Below are 21,879 nucleotides of genomic sequence, written 5' to 3'. Positions count from 1 at the left end.
AAATGGAAAAAACAATGGATCAACCAATTGCCAGATAACATAGAATTATCATGATCAAGCCTGACCTGAAAGAAGGGAGGAAAAAAGAGATGGTCTTCCCTGGGTGTAGAATATTACATAAACTGTCAGGACTCTGATTAGTCTTGCTGACTTGTGGTTTTTTTTGTTCTCTCTCTCTCTCTCTCTCTCTCTCTCTCTCTTTCTCTCATCATTTGTCAAAAAGGATAAATCCTTGGTGAAAGAGGTGAGGAGGAAGGATTGATCATAGGTTTAGAGCAGTGATTCCCAAAGTGGGCACCACTGCCCCCTGGTGGGTGCTGCAGCAATCCAGGGGGACGATGATGGCCACAGATGCATTTGCGGGCGGTGAATAACTGTAAAGGGGTGGTGATAGCATGTGACAGCGGGTGCTAAGTAATATTTTTTCTGGAAAGGGGGCAGTAGGCCAAAAAAGTCTGGGAACCACTGGTTTACAGCCAGATGGAGCCTTAAAAGTCATCTAGTACAATGCTCTCATTTTACAAATAAGGAAGCTGAAGGCTTGTCTGAGGTCACATGATTAGAAAGTGGCAATCAGACTTCAAACCCAGGACTTGATGCCAAATCCCCAACATACTTTCCACTACCCCAAAAAAAGGATCTTTTTGGAAATCAGAATGGCACAAATAAAGCAGTACTTTTAAAAAACTCTCCCCACTGTCAAATAAGCTCTTAATATAGTCTTTTCTGGGTCTTCATGATTCTTGACTTTTACAGCAAATGATCTTCTTGACCACTTTCTTGTAGATACTCTTGAAAGTACAATTCTCTCTTGCTTCTTTCTTCTAGCTGTCTGACCACTTCTCGGTTTCCTTTCCTGGATCTGTAACCCACTCCTTAACTGTTCTCTGTTCTGTATTTTCTTTTTTCTGTGCTTTCCCTCAGTGACCTTCCATTAGTTCAGCCATCTTTATACAGATCACTCTCCTGTCTGAATGAACAGATACAGAAAAGATAGATACAGACTTTAGTCCACATCTCTTTTTTCATGTACTCTTTAGTCCAGCTAAACTGTTCTTTTTGGTGCCCTTCAATCATGATACTACATCTTCTGTGGAAGGTATTCTCTCCACCCCTGTGCCAACCAGACACTTTAAATTGGATGTTTCAAAGGTATCTCAAATTGAACTTGTCCAAAACAGAAATCGCCATATTTTCTGCCTTTCTTTGAACTTCCTCAATTCTGCCAAGGACATTCTCATCCTTTTTACTTTGTTACTTTGTAAGCTCAGTGATCTTCAGCTGAGAGTTGCTTGCTCTCCCCCAACCCACACACCCAATTCTGTCTCCACTTTTCTCCCACAACTGTCCCCTTCTCTCCCTCTTCACCATGGTTCACTTCTTGCCTAGACTACCATAAGAACCTAACTGGTCTCCTGCCTCAAGTCTTTTCTCGCTCTAATCCACCCTCCACACAGCTGCTAATATCACTAATTCCTTCCAGTAGATTTTATCTCTCACTACTTCTAAGATCAAATGCTCTCTTCTGTTTCACCTTTCAATATTGTTTTCAATTAAACTATAACCTAAGTTTCCAAAACTAAACATTACTCTTTAGTCCAGCCAAACTGCTCTTGTTGCTGTTGTTCACACATAATGCTACATCTTCCATTCCTGGAAGGTATTTTCTCTTCCTCTGTGACACTAAGAAGCTCTGGTACCCTTCTAAGTTCAACTCCAAGGTCACCTCCATTACATGAGACCTTTTCTGATATTACAAGTAGTTTCATCCCCCACTTTCTCAAATTATTTTGTGATTATTTTGCATATGTTTACAGGTAGATATGCTGTTTCCCCTGAGAAAATATAAGCTCCTTGAGGGAAGGGGTAATTTCTTTTTTGCTTTCATATCCCCAGAAGCTAACATAATGCCTGGCATTTAATATGTTTGTTGAATGACTGTTCAAAATAACTGTACAGGCTTCTACTTTTTAAAAATATGACAATGTTTATTGATGGATACAAGCCATACAAGTCATGGCATAAACGTCTTGATAAATTAAGTAAATTTAATTTCAATACTATATATCAGTGATGGCGAACCTTTTGGAGATAGTGTGCCAGGCCTCGCCCCCACCCAACCCCACCTCAGGACCAAGTGCCATGCCCCTTTGCCCACCAAATGCCAGGAATGCCCTCCAGCCCCTTACCCCACACAGGGGAAGGAGAAAGTATTCCCATTAAGCTGCTGAGAGGAGGGGTAGGTAAAGTGAGGATTATCCTCAGCAAGTGTGGAGGAATGTGACCTGAGCACTCTACTCCCCTTCAGCTCTACCACCTGTGAGCTGCCCACCTTGCCCTTTATGTGCTCCCAATGGCTAGGGGAGCAGAGGATGTGAAAAAATGTCATCAAGTGCAGCGGCAAAGGGAAAGGGAGCAGTTCTGCCCTCTACTTTTCTAATAACAAACTCTTAAGGCAGGGGATGTTCTTGCCCAAAAAGAGCACTTTGCATGCCATTTTTGGTAACCATGGCATAGCTTCACCAACACTGCTATATATAAGAACCAATTCAAATTCTGCCCATTTTGTTTCATACCCACAAAAAAAAATTTCTCTTCAAAGGCATTAATGATATCTCAAAACCAATCTGTTTTGTGCAAGTAAACAATGTTCTTCTTAAAAAGACTTGTGGGGGGGACACAGCTGGGTATCTTAGTAGACCGAGAGCCAGGCCTAGAGATCAAATCTGGCCTTGGACACTTCCTAGCTGTGTGACCCTGGGCAAGTCGCTTAACCCCCATTGCCTAGCTCTTACCACTCTTCTGCCTTGGAACCAGTACACAGTACTGATTCTAAGATGGAAGGTAAGGGCTTTAAAAAAAATAAAAAGGCATGTGCTTCCCCAGGCTCAAGGATATAAAGTCCATTACTAGAAGTAAAAAAACCGGCAATAATACTATTATGACAGCACCTATAACAATGGAATGGATAATCAAATAAATATTTGCAACAACTCAAGTACACTGAGCAAAGTGCATCAGAGTTGATTTTCAGTTTCTAACATAAAATTGCTTATAATAACTGATGGTAGACTATGATTAAGATATTACACTACAAAATGTTAGGCAAAAGAACATCCTATTGACATGCTTCTCAAGGTATTGTGAAAACATGACAGTGGAATGAATTTCTGCAGTGGTTATGTCAAAAGCAATTACATCCTAGCAACAGTAAGTATGCACAATTTTAAGGCTTTCTTCTTCAGCAGTTTCCAGCCAGGTGAGCCACTGCTTGATCTGAAATAATGCCTTGCCATTCCCTGGAATGTCCTCTTTCTATGCGAGGAAAACCTCTTCAATTATTTCCATATCATAGAACAAAGAAGCGCAATAACATGACCTTTGGAAAGTTGTTCTTGTAGAATCAATGCACCTGAAAAGCATATAGGGCACTAACTTGTAGGTCAATGTGATCACGAAGGAACTTCTGCAATGTTGATTTGAAACCGAGAAGCAGCTGTTTTTCTAGCTCCAAATATTATTTGGAAGGAGCAGAGGAAGGATCTGTTTCCTCATTGGGTGGGCTTACTTCATGATATACTGCAAGAACCTTGTCATTAAAATGTTCACAAATCCCTTGCCTACATGATGTTTAGGAGAAATATTGTCTTTTAACCATTTATATATGGCTTATGGGTAAATATTCAATTTTATTTGCTTAAACAATTCTTTCTTCAATTTGAGACTCCAAAATTTCTAAACATTTGATTCTTATTCTGACTGATTTCTGGAAGCATTTTCTGTATATGAATTGCTTAGAAGCTCTCTATTAAATATTCACAATCTTCTAACTTAGTTAATTGTTAAAGGCAAAGTAAGAAGAAAGGAGAACTGGGTGTCCACTTTCAAGTGGTTGGGCTAGTTAGTTAGTAAAATAAGATATGACTAAAGCACAGAAGAGGTCACTTTGCTTAAAATAATAGTAAGCTGTTCCTATGTTATAGTGAAATATAACAATTTCAAATTAATAGAAAAAATTTGTAAGGAAATAGTATGATGTGCATTCATTTTGCTTTATAAAGTTCAGTGGCAAGTAAGATCTAACAAGCTATATTTTCCTAAATTCTAATCAGGAATAGCATTAAATTCAATGGCAATATTACATCTTAGGGTCTATATTAATTCCCCAATAGTCATGCTTTTTATATAGTTATCCCAAACAAGGCTGTTCACAATGCACAATACATTATTGGAAAATGCCAAATTTTCATTAATTTTACCTTCATGTCTTTCAACTGAAACCTTAAGTTACAATATCATGTTTTCACAAAACTGATTATAGCAGGTAGTTGGGTACAGTTGAAAATACTTTTGTATCATCAAATCTTATTGTATTTTGCATCCAGAGAAAAACTATCTGGGTGAAACCAAATCTTAATTTGTAGAACCTTCATGCTCTTTTTTTCTCTTTTTTCTCTTCTTTATGTTTTAAAAAAAAAAGGATTTTTTCCTATTTCTGATTGATGCATGCCAGATTAGTCCACCTGGGGCTGTCACTTCTCAGAAATCCAGTTGTTATTTCACCTGTAACTTTTTTTCAATATGCCTTTATTGTAATTCCATCTACTTTGCTAATAATGACAGTGAAGCTTCACCTCGCCATAAAGTAACTACTTGGTAACATAGCTGTTGTCCATACATCTATTCTACACTTAAAGCCAAACCACAGACTAGCTACAGACCTGGTAGAATGAGTTGAGTTGTAAGACCCTGGATAATGATCTTACTTTATATTTAATGCTAAATATAGTTTATAGATAAAATAGTATATAGAATCAAGTCTCAGTTTTATAGTCCTCAGAAGTAAAACCACAAAGACTGCTTCAGTAACTTAAAACTAGGTCCACACTCTGCTGAAAAATGACTGCTCTTCTCAATTTAGATTTTAAGTCCAATTTTAATGTAGAAATGCCTTTCAACTTTATGCAGCCAATGAATTATGATAAGCAAGATTTCCCCCAGTAGAACCTAACATTTCTTATCTCAATATATCTAGCACAAGGGAGCAGCTGGGTGGCTCAGTGGATTGAGAGCCAGGCTCTCAAGAGTGGATTGAGAGCTAAGACCAGAGGTCCTAGGTTCAAATGTGGCCTCGGACACTTCCCAGCTATGTGACCCTGGGCAAGTCATTTAACACCCCCACTAGCCCTTACTGCTCTTCTGTCTTAGAACCAATACATAATATTGATTCTAGGGCAGAAGGTAAGGGTTTAAAAAAAAAAACAAAATACATCTAGTACAAGCCTGGAAGTTATCCTGATAACATTAAATGCTTTAGTAAATACATGGAAAAAGTCACTCAAAGAAAGTTCCTAAAAATTACTTCATGATCATATAGAATCACAGAACACACAGACTTAAAAGGGATCTCAAAAGGTTATCAAATCAAATTTACATTATTAACTTCCTACCACATGAAGTCTCATTAATTGAAGTTGTTCTCTGAATGACTCATTCATCATAATTAGACTGTAAAATCCTTGAGAGAAGGACCATTGAATTTCTCTGTACATGCTCAGAGCTTAAAGCATAATATACTAGGGCTATAGTCACAAATTCAATCCCATTGTGGCTATTTTTCTATGACAACAAAATGTACTCTTTACATGTTACATCAAAAAAAGTATGCCCAAGTGTATGAATAAGCCACCAAAACTTGAAAAAAAAGCACAATTCAAAATATATCCCTTCCCACTACTTATTTTTATTTATAAGGAACAGAATTATAACATGGCCCAATATAGTTACAGGTAAATGATGAGTAATTTTAATTAAGTACTTTAGTCAGATGAATTCATCTGTCTATGCAACCATGAATAATCCAGAATTAAACTAATTTTTATCCTTGGTGCCCTAACATTTTTCCTGGCACAGTTGTTTCTCCCTTTCCATAGTAAGCTAGCATCTTTCCAGCAGAAAAGCTAAGAAACAATTACCTAAAAGTGTTATTTCAAATGTTCTCTCTGAAGTTCTACAGCAAACTGGCTTTGATTAGACATAGGTGAGTTAAAAAAATGATATCTTGTTAATGCAAAAATTACAGCCACTCCCTCAAGTTATTGGCAGGTACCCAACTTACATGTATTTATTTGTGTAAAACAACCAGTGTCAGGCTGGGGACTTGCTTCTCCCAGAAAAATGGGGGTTTTCTTCTCTATTCTGAAGACATAGATGTTGTCTTAGTTTCTATTTTCCCTTTGCGTCGCCAAACAAACCTGCCCATCTCACAAGCTTAAGTTCCCAGACTAACCCACAAGAGCCCACCTAGCACAACAAAAGGGTCTACATTAAAATACATCTGGATTATAACCCTACATGAATTAGGGCAGATTGTCTTTTTTTTAATCGATTAAAATAATGAGTTGGTTCACTCTGCAACCTGTTATATATAAATATTAGGGGAACCATTTAAAAGAACCATTTAAAGCAATATCATATCAGATGACTCAAAAAATAGTATAGTCAATCCTCAACATCCCTAAATCTAATAACTTCCTTGACTTCAAGAATATGTATGATTTTATTAGTAATGTTATTTGAGAGAAAAAAAATGAGAGGCAAGATTCATGATAGTGTGTGGAGTGGCAGGTATCCTACTGAGTGTTTTGGTCTTGTTTTCCCTACCACTGAAAGAGCTCACTACATTATTCATTGTTTGCCTTTAAAATTCAAATTTTGTTTTACAGTTATGGCCTCAAAAGCACAGTGCTTTTGTGCTTTACTCAATCTTTTTTTTATTTAGTGAGAAAATAAAGGTGTTGGATAAAAATTTCCAGACTGGATGTCTGCAGCCATTGTCAGGTGTTAAATATTCCAGTTTTTAGTGGCCATACAATTTCCCACAGATTCAATGTCTCAACATTCATCTTTTGGACTTTTGAGCTGCTTTCCCCTCAGAAGCTAAAGACTGGGGGACAGCTGGGTGGCTCAGTGGATTGAGAGCCAGGCCTAGAGACAGGAGGTCCTAGGTTCAAATCTAGCCTCAGACATTTCCTAGTGGTGTGACCCTAGGCAAGTCACTTCACACACACACACACACACCCATTGCCTAGCCCTTGCCCCGCATTGGTCTTGGAACCAATATAGTGTATTGATTCCGAGATGAAAGGTAAGGGTTAAAGAAAAAAAGAAGAAGTTGAAGATTGACTATATCTAGAACCGAGGCCTTTCATATTAAAGGTGCTTACTAAGTGTTGAATTGTTTGGTTGAATTGAGTTCCTTCAGAAAGACTAATTTCTATTTCTCTGCCTTTCATCAGATTTATGAGTAAGAATGAGAGGTAACTAGAATAGTGAAAAAAGCACCAAATCATTTATCCATACCATTATTTCCCTTTTATTTAATGAGGGGTATAAGTTTTCAAAATACTTGGAGAAAATTAAATCAAAGAATTAAGTAAATAGCATTAAGTTTTTGGAGGAGAGAGGGAAAAAAGAGGGAAGGAGAGAGGGAAAGGGAGAGGGGAAGAGAGAGATTTATTTTCAAAAGGTTCTTTGCAACAAACTACTCAGCCTTTTAATTAAGAATACTCTTGATGACTTCCAGAATTAGAAGGAAGAATACTGAATCTGCCTGGTACTGGCCCCATCTAACTCAGATAGAAATGCTATGAACTTGGGACTTAGGCATAAGCCTGAGGTAGAGGCAGATGGTCAAGACTAAGAGCTTTTTGTCCAGGGGCATCAGCATAGGTTCAAACCCTTTAGAAATACTATTTCTTAGAGAACCCACCCTTCCTGAACTCTTGTGACATCTTCCATCAGCTATGCAATTATCTCATGATATTGGTAATGCCTGTGGTTCTTAGCCTCTTTTAGTCCAGATCTGCAGCTTCTTGTCATTCTTATTTAGAAATTGCTTTTGATGTATTTTGACTTTTAAAAAAAACAATTTTTCCCAATAATGAAGAAAAGTGAGCCAAGTAATATTCTACAATCCAAAAACTACATTTAAGGTGCATCTTGAAATAACATGTGTCAGGTATTATTATTATATCCAAATGTTATAATAATGTTAGGTTAATAGTATCACAAAGACAGCATCACAGGGATTATAAGATCATAGATTTAGGACTAGAAGGAACCATAAGAGGACAATGAATCCAAATCCTTCATTTTAATTATGATGAAAACTGGGGTATAGATAAGTGATCTGGTCATGGGTCACACAACTACTAAGTGCCAAAGGAAATATTTGAACTCAAGTCTTCCTGACTCCAAGTCCAGAATGCTGGGGAGGAGGGAGGGAGGAAAATAAGGATATCAAAGCTGATGTTACTACTAAGTACTTTGACCAGGGAGACAATTTTTAAAAGTTCTTCCTAAGGAGAAATGTACAGGCCTATAAGATTAGTTTTTGTAATATGCAATGCCAACACATTAAATTACATATTTTGCTATTATAATTGAAATGTCTAAATGCATTTACTCTTCACAGAAGTACCCTAACTATTCTTAAATACCTTAGAATTGCAGAGAAATGGAGAAAATATTAACACTTTAGTCACAAGATTTAATCTAAAAAGCAAAAATGCCCTTAATTCAAGAAATATAGGAAGTCACTAATTAAATAAAAACAACAACAATTTTAAAAGATTGAGTCAGGTAATCATTATTAGAATAGACTATAGAATTAACTTCTATAGGCTATAGTTTTCAAAATGTTTTTCTCTCCTTAGGAGCTCTTTACCCTTAAAGGAAAAATTGGATTATTGCATACCTATAGATGGGGATTTGAAAGGGTATTTATCAGGAAGATCCACTCTAACTTTCCACACTCCACCTTCATATGGTGCTGCAAAAGAAAAATATATTACAACATTTTTTCTGAATATAAATTAAGCATCTAACTGCAACAAAATTTAAAAGTCAGAATGTAGGTGAAACTTTAAAAACCTTATCACATCTTAATCTTTTAAATGCCCTTTTCTCAATCCTTCTTTCTCTACTTTTCTGGAGCATTTGTCACTGTCAACTATCTTCTCTTCTACTGGATACTTTAACTTCACTGGGTTTATCTAAAATTGCTCTGTCATGATTATCATCATGTCTAGTCTTATCATCATAGCTAGTCTTCCTAGCAGGAAGGCTAAATATATAACTAAATATGCCCTGGCTTGATTATTATTAGCTCTCATGGTTCTATCATTGCTATGCAGATGACTTGCAAATTTGCATACGTACTACTCATCTCCGCACTGAGCTCCAATCCTGGATCTCTAGCTACCTGGCTAGACATCTTCATGTGAATATCCAAGCAGGCGCCTCAAACTCTGAATTCATTTTTTCTCTAAATCAACGTCTCCTTTTTTTTCAATTTTATTTTTTCAACATTGTTCATTTTTTTAAGGGAATAATCTTATAAACAAAATCCAAATAATTGAAAAATCATATGCTTTTATCTACAACCTTACTCCAACAGTTCTTTCTCTGGAGGTGGGTTCTTTGTCCTAAGTCCCTCAGAACTGTCCTGGATCTTTGTATTGCTGAGAATAGATGAGTCTATTACATCAGCCTCTCCTTCTGCTAAGCTAATTCCCTATAACAAAAGTCATTATTTCATTCAAGATACCAGTATTTTTTCTGGTAATCCAAAAGTCCTCTCAACTCTTTATTCTCACTTACCCACACTCTCTTTCCCTCTCTCACTAACTCCATCAACTACCAAATCTCTCACTTGATTCTCTCACTTGCTAATGCCTCACCCCAAAATCACTATTTATTATGAATATGTCTCTCTGAACATGTTTTTATCTCCCTAATAGACTGTAAGCTCCTTTTAGGAAAACAGACCACCTTATTTTTATTTATCCCCGGTACATTGTACAATGCCTGATATATAAGTGCTTAATAAATGCTTTACTAATTGATCAACTTATTTCTTTAAGAGTAAGAAATCAATATTAATATTAATTTAAAACACATGTATGAATTTAACTAAAAGACATGATAGATAAGAAAATTGTGAAACAAGACTTCATTGTTTTAGTGATTCATTACTGTAAAAATTACTGAAAGACTTCAGACTTCAGTAAAAAACACTAAAAAACTTGAATATTAAGTGAGGGTAGTCATATATCTCCTACTACACACAATGAGAATATACAGTTATCTATAATAAAACCTGAATTCACCAATAATCTATTATAGAATGAAAAACTTGAATTTACAAGTAGTCTTGTCATAAAGCAAATGAGCATATAAACAAGGCCCAAGATTCCACAATGGCCTTGTAGCTCAATTTAAACTGGCTTCCAATTATCATAAGTACCATCTGTCCAAAATCTCTTTGCATATTGCTTCTGGTTTATCTGAAAGTCAATTAGTGTAAAGCACAATTGTATTAGAGAAAAGATATATACTTACTTCCTTGTGGTCCATAAAACTTCACTACAAATTCATTGAGTCCTCCTAGGATTGTGACTTCATGTTTGCTTTCAATGCTAATATTAACAGTTAAGGAAAAGTATCCATGTTTTAGTATTACATAATTAAACTACTACACATATTTCCAAGAAAAGTCAGGAAAGTCTTACCTGAAATGTCATATGAATCTTATAACAGAAAAGATGGTCAGAATAGTAAGTACAGAAACATAATCTTAGTAATTTGTTGCCAGTATTACCTTAATTCAAATCAAAGTTAAAAGTTGAAGTCCTTTAGAGAATTTTCAATCTTCAAATTCCATAGTTTAATAGAGCAACTAATAAAATGTGTTCCTTAAAAAGTAGCATGACATAGTAGAAAACAGGATCCTGGTCTCAATTCTGCCAATAACCTGCAGCATGATTTTGGGCACCCACCTCCCAGGATTATTATGAGGATCAAATGAGATAATTTTTGTAAAGTGCTTTAGTCTGACACATAATAGATACTATATAAATGTTAGTGTGCTGATAATCATCAGCATTGCCAAGAGCCACAATAATATTAATATCAGAAAATATAACATCACTTATATAATACTTTATGGTTTGTAAAGTGCTTTATATATGTTAACTCATTTAATCCTTACAACTGAAGGAGGTAGATGCTATTATTATCCACCATCTTTACAGATGAGAAAACGAAATAAAACACAGAAGAAACAAGTGGCTTATCCAAGGTCATACGACTAGTGTCTGAGGCAAAGATATTAAAACTCAGGTCTTCCCGATTCCAAGCCCCAAACTATCCAATATCCCACATATTTGTTGTTCAGTCATTTTTCTTTCATTTCCAATTCTTTTATGACTCTATTTGGGGTTTTCTTGGCAGAGTGGAATGGAGTAGCTTGCTATCTCCTTCTCTAGCTAATTTTACAGATGAGGAAACTGAAGTCAACAGACGAAATGACTTACCCAGGGTCACACAAGCTAATACGTGTTGTTCTGAGCCCAGAAGATGAGTCTTCCTGACTCCAGGCTCAGAAACCTATCCATTGGGCTGCCTAGCTAGCTAAATACATACTGTGCTATCACAGTCATTGTGGGAGGTCATACCATGATGATTCTAGTTATGACCTAACTCTTCCCCTTTAAGTCAACTAGCATTTATTAATTATATTTATTATATACTCCCCATAGCTAAACAATATCTGCTTTCCCCCAATCTGTCATGTTCCTTTTACCCCTTACTGAGACAGGTGGTAAAGTGGATAGAGTGCTACAACATGAGATATTGAAGACCAGAGCTCAAACCCAAACAAACTCTGGGTAAGTCACTTAAGCTCAATCTGCCTGAGTTTTCTCAACTGTAAAAGGGGAATAATACTAGCATCTGCATCAGAGGGTTGGGATTAAGAGGATCAAATAAGATAGTACTTGTAGCACAATTAGTACAGTGGCAGGCACACAATAAATGAATAAATGCTTTTTTTCTTTCCATTCTTCTCCACTGAGAAGACAGGCCAGCTTTAAGTATAATTTCAAGATGAAAAATGTTAATGAGTTAAACTTAAAAACAAATTCAACTATGAGAAGAGGACTATTTAGCCACTCTAAGTAACATGTTACTTCTGAAACATTTGTTACTTTGAATCTAGACACTAATAGTGAGAATTTTAGTTGATGAACCCTCTCGAAACATTCTATAATTCTACAAAAACAATAGCCAGAACCACAGAAAATATCAAATATGCTAAATGTAGTCTCATCCTCCCATTAACATTTCAGGAAAAGTGATTTAACAAAATAGAAATGAGAAAATTTAACAATAGAAATTTGCCACTTTTTAAAAAGCAATAAAGGTCTTTTTTTTTTTTTGCACTTCACTTTCCATCTATCTACAAACATATCTAGACAAAGTATGAAGTAAGATTTATTTTAAGAATCTTAAGAATTTTAAGTATTGGGCAAGGGGCAAAAAAAGACATTACTAGGAGATTATTTCATTTTGGTCAATTTAGTCACAATGAACTGTTTAGAGGCACCAAAAATTTTCACCATAGCATACAGATGAAGAGTTAGCCCCCTTCCAGCTTAGCCAAATAACATATGCACCTCTGATGAACTTGGATTTATTTCAATAAAATATTTGCTTGACTTTTTAAGGGCAAAAAAATTCAGAGATAAGACTGAGGAAAAAGAAGAGCCCCTTAATAATAACTGAGATTCTTTTTTTAATAACACTTTACTTTCTGTCTTAGTAACAACAAAAAAGACAGGAGGACAAGGGGTAGCAGAACAGGGTTAAGTGATCTGCCTAGGGTCACACAGGCAGAAAGTGCCTGAGGCCAGATTTGAACCCAGGTCATTTTGACTTTAGGTCTGATGATCTATGCACTGTGCCACCTACATGCCCCTTCTTCTATGTCAATCACAGCTAGGATTATTAATGTCAACCAAACTTGAGATGCTTTTTAAAAAGTCACCATTAACTAAATTAAATTCTCTCACTCCTGTATAAATAGGTTCACCATTTTTAAAAAAGTATTTTTAAATAAAAATTTTAAATACATTTTAAATAAGACAGACATACCTTCTGTCTTAGAATAAATATTACGTAATGGTTCCAAAGCAGAAGAGAACTAGGCAATGGGAGTCAAGTGACTTGCCCACAGTCACAAACATAGGAAATGCCCTAGGCTAGATTTGAACCCAAGACCTCCGCCTGGCTCTCAATTCACTGAGCCACCCAGCTGCCCCCAAAACAAACTTTTTCAGAAAAGGAATGTATAAGCAAAACATGACCATAAGTTAGAAAAGTTCATTGCTATTTGTAGCCCATCTAAAATTTCTATTCAGGAATACAAAATTATCTGGGTGAATTTTGGACTTCTATCTCCTAAACTCATTAATAGTTTACTCCCTAAGCCACATAGTTTTGGGTTACTAATCAGCAAAATGTCTAATGAATTTTCCCTGAGCGTTCATCCCTTTGGCCTTATGAATGCAATGAGCTTCCTTTTTTCTCTCCTAACTAGAAGACAAAGAACGTGATCATGTTAAAGGGGATTTGGGGCTCTCAAGAAACATTCTTTTGATGAGGATGATAAGTGATGACAGTGATTATGGCTAGAGGAGAGGAAAGAATGGAGATTGGAAAGGAATAGAAGAAGGATCTACATTAAATGTCTGGTTACAAAGTGTGGATTCTATTCTGTAGACAATGGGAATATATTATAATGTTCTGAGTAGAGGATGATTCAATAAAAGAAATGTTATATAAAATAATTCAGTAGAGCTGTGCAGGATGGATTAGAGTAGAAAAGAAACTAGAGGGAGGACTACCTCAGAGGACAAAGCAATGTGATGTGGTAATAACCTAAAGCAGAGTCACAAATCACAGCTGACCTTAAGAGAGCACTTACTCTAACTCCATAGTCTCACAGATGAGAGAACTGAGGCCCAGAAAAATTAGCAGACATGGCAGAGCTATGACGAAACTACAAGGTTTCTCACTTATGGTTGTACTACACTATGCCAGAGCATGTTACTCTATTCTTAACAAGATATATTATTAGAAATATTTAGCTGTGCAAGTTATATATATTTTTACATTTGCTGCATCCAATACATCTAGCACAATAACTGGTGATGGTGATCTAACAGTAGTAAAAGGCAGATGGTTAAGATTTGCTGGCTTAATAGTACACATGAGCAAGCTTATTAGATAATAAAGATCTCAGGCAGGGAGCACACTGCATGGATGCAAAGGCATTCCGTTTTTCTAGGGTCAGAAGAGCAGGAATAGATAATAATTATTAAGTTCTGGTGCTGCTTATAACATCTCAAAATTGATGGAAAAATAAAAAGAAGAATGATTCAAAATTTATTTTGCTGGGTTTTCTACAGGAGGCATTTTTCCAGTTCAAAAACAAAACCCTCTTCACCAATATGTTGTCTCATCCAATTTATCTTGCTTGACCCAGGAATACTTGAAGACTGAAATGAGCGTACCAAGAGTATTCCAAATTAATACCTTCTAAAACTTAAGTAAGTAACCACAGAAAGTTGGAGGAAGGGGTCTGGCAGAAAATCAAATGGGTTTGGACATTAAAGACAATTAATTCACCCTGACATTACAGCTTGCATATCTATGGAACCAACATTCAGAGTTTGTGAATTGTGGCAATTGTGCTGTGGCAATTAATTTTGATCAATCGGTTTAAATTATAACTTACATGGATGTCAATTGTGAAAAGGCTTAAATATTCGTTTTTATAGAAAGAATGAACCAGGCTGGTTTTTTATTTCAATTTTTTTATTTGTTTGTTATTACATTATCTTCATTTCTGAATATATTCCTCCCCCTCTTCTCCTATTTAATGAGCCATATCTTGTAACAAAGAATAAGGGAAAAGAAACCCAGGATAGCAAAACCAACTCAAAACCAGAGAGGAACAAACCTAGAGTGATTTTCATACTACAAAAGAGATTATCTTAAAAGAGGGTATCTTTCTGGTTGAAAGAAGAATATTATACCAAGAAGGTCATATCTACATTCCCAAGTAAAGTACTCCACATATAATATAGTTAGTTCCTCATCTTGAAAAGTCCAACAATATAAGAAGAAAGTAAAACAAAACATAAATCTTTTCCTGGCATAATTCTAGATTGAAAAATTGGCAGGAGTAGGCCAAAAGTCTATGTCATGAGTTACTCAGTTTCAAAGACCAGAAATAACTCAAAATAATCCAATGGCTGTTTTGGCATAAACTACCTGCTTAACAAAACTGACATTTTCCATCTCCTTCCTCCCAATGCTATTCATAAATGACTGCTTATTACTTGTTTAAATTCAAATGGTCAGTGGATAGAGTACCCAGTCCTACTGAAAGTGATTTTAACAGTCCCAGATGACTGTTTCATAATTTTGAAAAAGATAATTCAAACTTCGGGAATTATCTTTACTACTTGTCATGATTATGCATAGTTGATTTCTCATTATATTGAAATTATAACCTAAAAAGTATATATCTTGGGGGCAGCTGGGTAGCTCAGTGGAGTGAGAGTCAGGCCTAGAGACAGGAGGTCCTAGGTTCAAACACGGCCTCAGCCACTTCCCAGCTGTGTGACCCTGGGCAAGTCACTTGACCCCCATTGCCCACCTTTACCACTCTTCCACCTATGAGACAATACATCGAAGTACAAGGGCTTAAAAAAAAAAAAGTATATATCTAATTTCCTACTTGGTTCCACTACTTTGGGACTTCTCTACCATTGCCCCACCCTCCCATATTCAATTTCCTTTTGAATATTAAATTTTGAATGGGAAGAGTATTGTCTCCCCCTTAGAAAAGTAGGTTGAGACCAGTTTATAAAGTATTTTAAATAACAAAGGAGTTTATATTTTATCCTAAAGACAATAAAGAGATACTAGAATATATTAAAAGCAGAGAAGTAGCAAGGTCAGATGACCTATTCTAAGGAAAAAATCTCTTGAGGAGCTATGTGGCTAGTATTATCTCTTATCTCTACCTCCTAGCTTCCCTCGCTTCCTTTTCAAGTTCTCACTTTCTCTAAAAGGTCCTTCCAGGCCTCTTTAGTGCCTTCCTTCTGAAAGGATCCTTAATTTCTCCTGTTCATACCTTGTTCATAGTTGTTCACATGTTGTCTACCCATTAGACTGTGAGCTTCTTAAGAACAAAGACTATTTTTTTTGCCTTTCTTTGTAGGTCTCACACTTAGCACAGTGCCTGACACAAAGTACAAGTTTAATAAACAACAGCTAGCTGAATGACAGGAATATAAATTGGAGTGGGGAGAGACTTGAGGCTGTAGTGATTAGCAGTCTTATTTTGTTTTTCTTCACCATTTATATCCTATTAGACTCTGGACAGTAAAATCAATAATCTTTTTTTCTAACTACTTGATTTTCTTTTATTTACACAAACAAATTACCATGATTCTAACATGTTACCCAAGAGTACTATACAGATTTGATCACCACACACTTATAAGGCAAGATGTACTCTAAGGATCTATGAACCATTACTTTTACAATTCAGTCTTAAATCTTTTACCTTCTAGCATTTCATATCTGAAAATGGAAATAAAAATGAAGATTCAGACACCAGATGGAGATAAGAATACCCACAGTACTTAAGTCCATAATGAACAACTCAATAGCTGACCTAGAAAACAGGTTATCCTGAAATCTTGTCCTTGAAAATCTCATTTCAACTTTTCGGCACCCTGAGCCACTTCTCAAAAATACCAAACTTCCCCCAAAGCCATTTAGATTCCCACCGTATCTTGCACAAAAAAAGTTATGTTCAAAACACTTCATATAAGGAAAAAAATATGTAGGAAAATCTTACTTTTTATTACATATTAAAGACAGGGTGTCCCAGAAATCTAAGACATTTTTTGGGACACACTTTTTTTAAATGGATGCACATTTGCTATGCAACAAGGAAAATCAGAATTTGGAGTAGCCCTATGGCACTATGAAAAAATGGTCAGATTTGAAATTATTCCTTTTTACAACTATGGATTGGCATGTCAACTTTTCACAACTAGGTACCCTTATTTATAATACACTATTTACAGCAGTGATTCCCAAAGTGGGTGCTACTGCCACCTAGTGGGTGCTGCAGGGATCCAGGGGAAGCAGTGATGGCCACAGGTGCATTTATCTTTCCTATTAATTGCCATTAAAATTTTTAAAAAATTAATTTCCAGGTGGCTAAGTAATATTTTTTCTGGAAAGGGGGTGGTAGGCCAAAAAAGTTTGGGAACCACTGATTTACAATCTCTACCTTCTTAGCAAAGTCCCCCTAACCCCTCTCAAAGCATTGTGTCACAAACACCCATTTGAGTCTTTATCTCAAAGAAAGGCTCTTTCTTTCTTCCCTCTCTCCTATTTACTTTGCCTTCAAAAAGTACCCAGTATGAAAGAATTAGGATTCCAATAAAGGCATAACCAATGAATACTTGTAGGCCAGTTTTCTCATCATCTATCCAGCTCAAAATCAGACAATGTTTAAAATGACTAAAAGGGCTCCATTCAAATCCCAAAATGTCCTATGACCATAATAATTTAGGAAATTATACTAAATGATCACTCTCAAGTAAGGCGCCTAGATATGAACCTCATAGAGAAAAAAAAATCAAACAAGAATTTAGTAATAAGACTATCATGTAGGAGGTACTGTGCAAGCAGCGGAGAAAGCAAAGGCAGAAATTCAAAAGGTTCCTCCCTTTAAGGAACCTTGGAGAACAAAAATACAGAAACCAAGAAACCAATCCTAGCATACTAACAGTGTCAGACTAGAAAACTAGAAGAAGCTGGACATGATAATGGAGTTTGGCATCCCCTTGGGATCGGTTCTGTCCCCTGAAAATTCGCTTGGGGCAGAGACCTAGGCTGGAGAATAATAAGCTGAAAACAGAAAATGAAAATAAATAACAATAGAAAGAAACCTTTGATCATATCCAAAATAATCACCTTAGGATGCAAACACCAAGATACAATGTGGCTAAATTTAAGAATTCAACTCAGAAACAAGTTCTGCAAGCAAGATCTTACAACGGAAAGAAAAATCAAATAACAAGACTATTCTGTACCCAAAGAAAAACATGGGCATGGAATAAGGTACTCTAAAGAGTAATGAAAGTCAAGCTGCAGTCCAGGGTGGTCAACCCTACAAATCTGAACTTTATAAAGAGGAATCTGAAATGTCTAAGGGGAAAAACAGGCCTGAGTATTTGTTTCTTTCTCTAACCTCTCAGACAAGAGAAATGTAGGCAGGGTGAATGAATACAGCAAAGACAATAAAAGCAACAGAGTGACAATGCAGAGGACAATAAGGGATTTCTTTCTACATGTACACAAGGCAAGGATGAAAAGTGGTAATCCAATAGGGGATACAATAAAAAGGCAGGTCCAGAGCACTGTGGAGAGAAGCTGGTGATACCCTGCCGACATGTGAATCAATGTTTTTTGAGAAATTGAATTATTAAATGGAAGGGTGAATAAGAGAAGCTAAACAAGTGTAAAGAAAAGAATACTCATGTCAAATTGAGGACTAGAAATGAGAGGAAGGTGACCTGTGTGATCTCAGGAAAAGAAAGGCCTACAGAGACACAAATGGGAGGAAAGGGAAAGGACTGGAAGGATTTGGTGCCTGAAAAGACTACTTAACCTAAAGGGGAAGGAGAAGAGGGGAGGGAATGTAGGTTACTGCTTTGTTCAAAACTCCAGGGGGTCAACTGGCACCTGGAACAGTATGAGGGCATGGAACAGGAAGCAGATTTTAAGAAACTATCTACAGGGAAGAACCCAGAATGGATACCATGGAAGTTTTCATTGAAGAAGCATAAAGAGAATAGAGGGACCAGATAAAGATGGATAATATGGACAAACCCTTTCTGGAGAGGGATGCAAAAAATGAAATAGAAAAACCTTGGGGGAGCTGGGTAGCATAGTAGATAGAGCACCAGGCACAGAATTGATGTCAGACACACTTCCTAGTTGCGTAACCCTGGGCACTTAACCCCTATTGCCTAGCCCTTATCATTCTTCTGTCTTGAAACTTAGTAATGATGTTGGTTTTTGTTTTTTGGGTTTTTTTTAAAGCCCAAATGAACAATACTAAAAGAAGGGAGAAGTTGAAAAAGATTAAGAAAAAAAGAAGTGAAAAATTAAATAACCAGGTGTAGGAAAGAAAAAGGAACTTCTAAACAAAACCTCACAGGAAAAGGAGTGACAAATGTTATGGGGACATTGGAAGGGAGAAGAGAGGTAGTGGGAATATGTCCACCTTAAAAAAGAAAAAGAGCTAAGATAACTGAAAGAACATTATTATGTTTACAGCAGAAAAAGGAAAAATTCTAACTTTAAAAAAACCTCAATATTAAAGGTAAGTGAAAGATATAAATCTAATTCTTAAAATTTTAAATGTAGATTAAACAAAGAGACAGACTGGATAAGGAAACAAAACCCAACAAATCTATTACTTTTAAGAAGTACATTTTTTTAAAGTTATACACAAAATAAAACTGAGGAGTAAAAATGTACTGTCTACCAAATAAATAAGGAAAAAAAAGGGGAATTGCAAGCATGCTGATAAAGCAAATATAAACACTCAAAAAGTTAAGAGATAAACAAGCAAACTACATGCTGAAAGGAACCATAAACAACAAACCAATATCAGTAAGGAACACATAGATTCCAAATGCCTTAGCATTCAAATTCATAAAGGAAATAGTAACTGAGCTATAAAAAGACAGAAGCAAAACAATGATAGGAAACATCAGCATCCCTTTCACAGTTTTGGATAAGTGTAAAAGAAAGTTAGATGAGAGGGAAAATATGGAACTGAACAAATTGCTAGAGAAATTAGACTTAAAAGATATATAGGGGACAGGTTGGTTAGCTCAGTGGATTGAGAGCCAGGCATAGAGAGGGAGGTCCTAGATCCAAATCTAGCCTCAGAAATTTCCTAGCTGTGTGACCTTAGGAAAGTCACATAACCCGCCCCCCATTGCCTAGCCCTTACCAATCTTCTGCCTTGAAACCAATATATAGTATTGATTCTAAGGGGGAAGGTAAGGGTTTAAAAAAGAAAAAAGACTTGTAGCATCTTCTAAATGAGATTAAAAAAGAATACACACATTTCTCAGTACCACATAGAATTATTACAAAAACTGACTATATATTATGGCACAGAGCTATTTCAAAAATTTTTAAAGACAGAACTATTTTCTGTAATACATATTTTACAGATCACAATGCAATAAAGCCATCACAAACAAAAGGCATAGACCCAAATGAATCCTAAATAAGTGGGTCAAATAAAAAAATTAAACCATTAATGTAAATGAAAATAATAATGAACCAATAAACAAAAATTTCTGGGATGCTGCTGATTAAAAACAGAAAAGCAAATTCATAAAAAAGCAAATGAATAAGGTGAAATCACAAAAAAATCCTAATGAAACAAAAATGATCAGAATATATTATGCATAGTTATATGCTAACAAAAATAAAAACAAAATGAAATACACCCAAAAATCAGAAGACTAGTTAAAGTTCTGAAACAACTCAAACTCAGGAAAAGAAATATATCAAGCTATAAAAGATCTAACAAAGGAAAAACCTCCCAGCCCTGAATTCTATCAAACTTTTGAAAACACACTAGGACTCAGACTTCACAAATTACTCTCAAAAAAAAAAATACAGGTCAATATTATTAATGAATACAGACTTAGAATATTTAAACAAAATGCTGTTTAAAAAAGACTACAGTGGGCAAGTGGGTGGCTCAGTGGATTGAGAGCCAGGCCCAGAGACCAGAGGTCCTAGGTTCAAATCTGGTCTCAGACACTTGTTTGCTGTGTGGCCCTGGGCAAGTCACTCATTGCCTAGCCCTTACCACTCTTCTGGAACCAATACACAGTATTGATTCTAAAACAGAAGATAAGGGTTAAAAAAAAAAAACTACAGCAATTTATTCAAGAAATTTATTAGCCAAGTGAGATTTATAACAGGGATACAATGATGTAAACATTAGGAGGGCAGCCAGGTGGTACAGTGGATTGAGAGCCAGGCCTAGAGATGGGAGGTCCTAGGTTCAAATCTGCCCTCAGACACTTCCCAGCTGTGTGACCCTGGGCAAGTCACTTGACCCACATTGCCCACCCTTACCACTCTTCCACCAAGGAACCAATACACAAAAGTTAAGGGTTTAAAAAAAAATTTTTTAAATAAAAAAATGTAAATAGGTTAAACTAGAATAATATTCAGCTCAATCAATGTTCACAGCAAGGCTGGGACAATATAATAAAAATGACAATACTACCAAAATTAAAGTTGATTTATATTTTCAGTACAATAATAATAATAATAATCAAATTACAAAAAGAATATTGTATAGAAGTTGTTAAATAATAAAATTAATATAAAAAAAGATCTAGAATATTAACAGAAATGACTAAAAGTAAAAGATGAAGGGGGAAGTGTCACTTCCAGAATTCACACCCTATTACAAACAGCAGTTAACAAAATCATCTGGTATTGGTTATAAAAAAGTGATAAATCAATGGAAAAGACAAGAACAAGGAAGAATAAAAAACATTGGAACTCAGAAACCCATTGTTTGATAAGAATAGGAAAAAAACTACCTAGAAAAAATAAAAATCTTTTTTCAGAAAACTGAAAAGCCCATTTGGTAGATGAACCTTTTAAGCCCCTGTTTCCCCTACCCCCAGACTGAGTGCCAGGGGTGCCTTGCCCCACACCCTTACCCCACACAGGAGAGGTGAGGAATGTCCACAGCACCTGAAGACAAGGGGAGGAGGAATGGCCCAAGTACTCCCTTCCCCTCCAGCTCTGCCACCTATGAACCACCCACCATACCCACTGTACATTTGTCCAAGTCCTTTCTAGTAATGAACTTGAGGGGAGTGGGGGTGG

At 36.0% G+C, this 21,879-nt stretch overlaps 1 protein-coding gene across 3 annotated transcripts in view; it reads right to left on the bottom strand.

Moving 5' to 3' along the window:
• UBE2H (ubiquitin conjugating enzyme E2 H) overlaps positions 1-21,879 on the bottom strand; it is a 144,623-nt gene that overhangs the window by 52,091 nt on the left and 70,653 nt on the right. For all 3 annotated transcript variants that reach the window (XM_044677962.1, XM_044677964.1, XM_044677963.1), the window contains 2 exons: positions 10,405-10,481; positions 8,759-8,833 (listed from right to left, as the gene is read on the bottom strand). In XM_044677962.1, the coding sequence (XP_044533897.1) occupies positions 8,759-8,833; positions 10,405-10,481 (152 nt within the window). The remainder of the gene's footprint in view (positions 1-8,758; positions 8,834-10,404; positions 10,482-21,879) is intronic.

The sequence above is a fragment of the Gracilinanus agilis genome, chromosome 5, assembly GCF_016433145.1.
Source record: "Gracilinanus agilis isolate LMUSP501 chromosome 5, AgileGrace, whole genome shotgun sequence".
Taxonomy (NCBI): domain Eukaryota; kingdom Metazoa; phylum Chordata; class Mammalia; order Didelphimorphia; family Didelphidae; genus Gracilinanus; species Gracilinanus agilis.
This window is presented reverse-complemented; position numbering and strand designations above follow the sequence as displayed.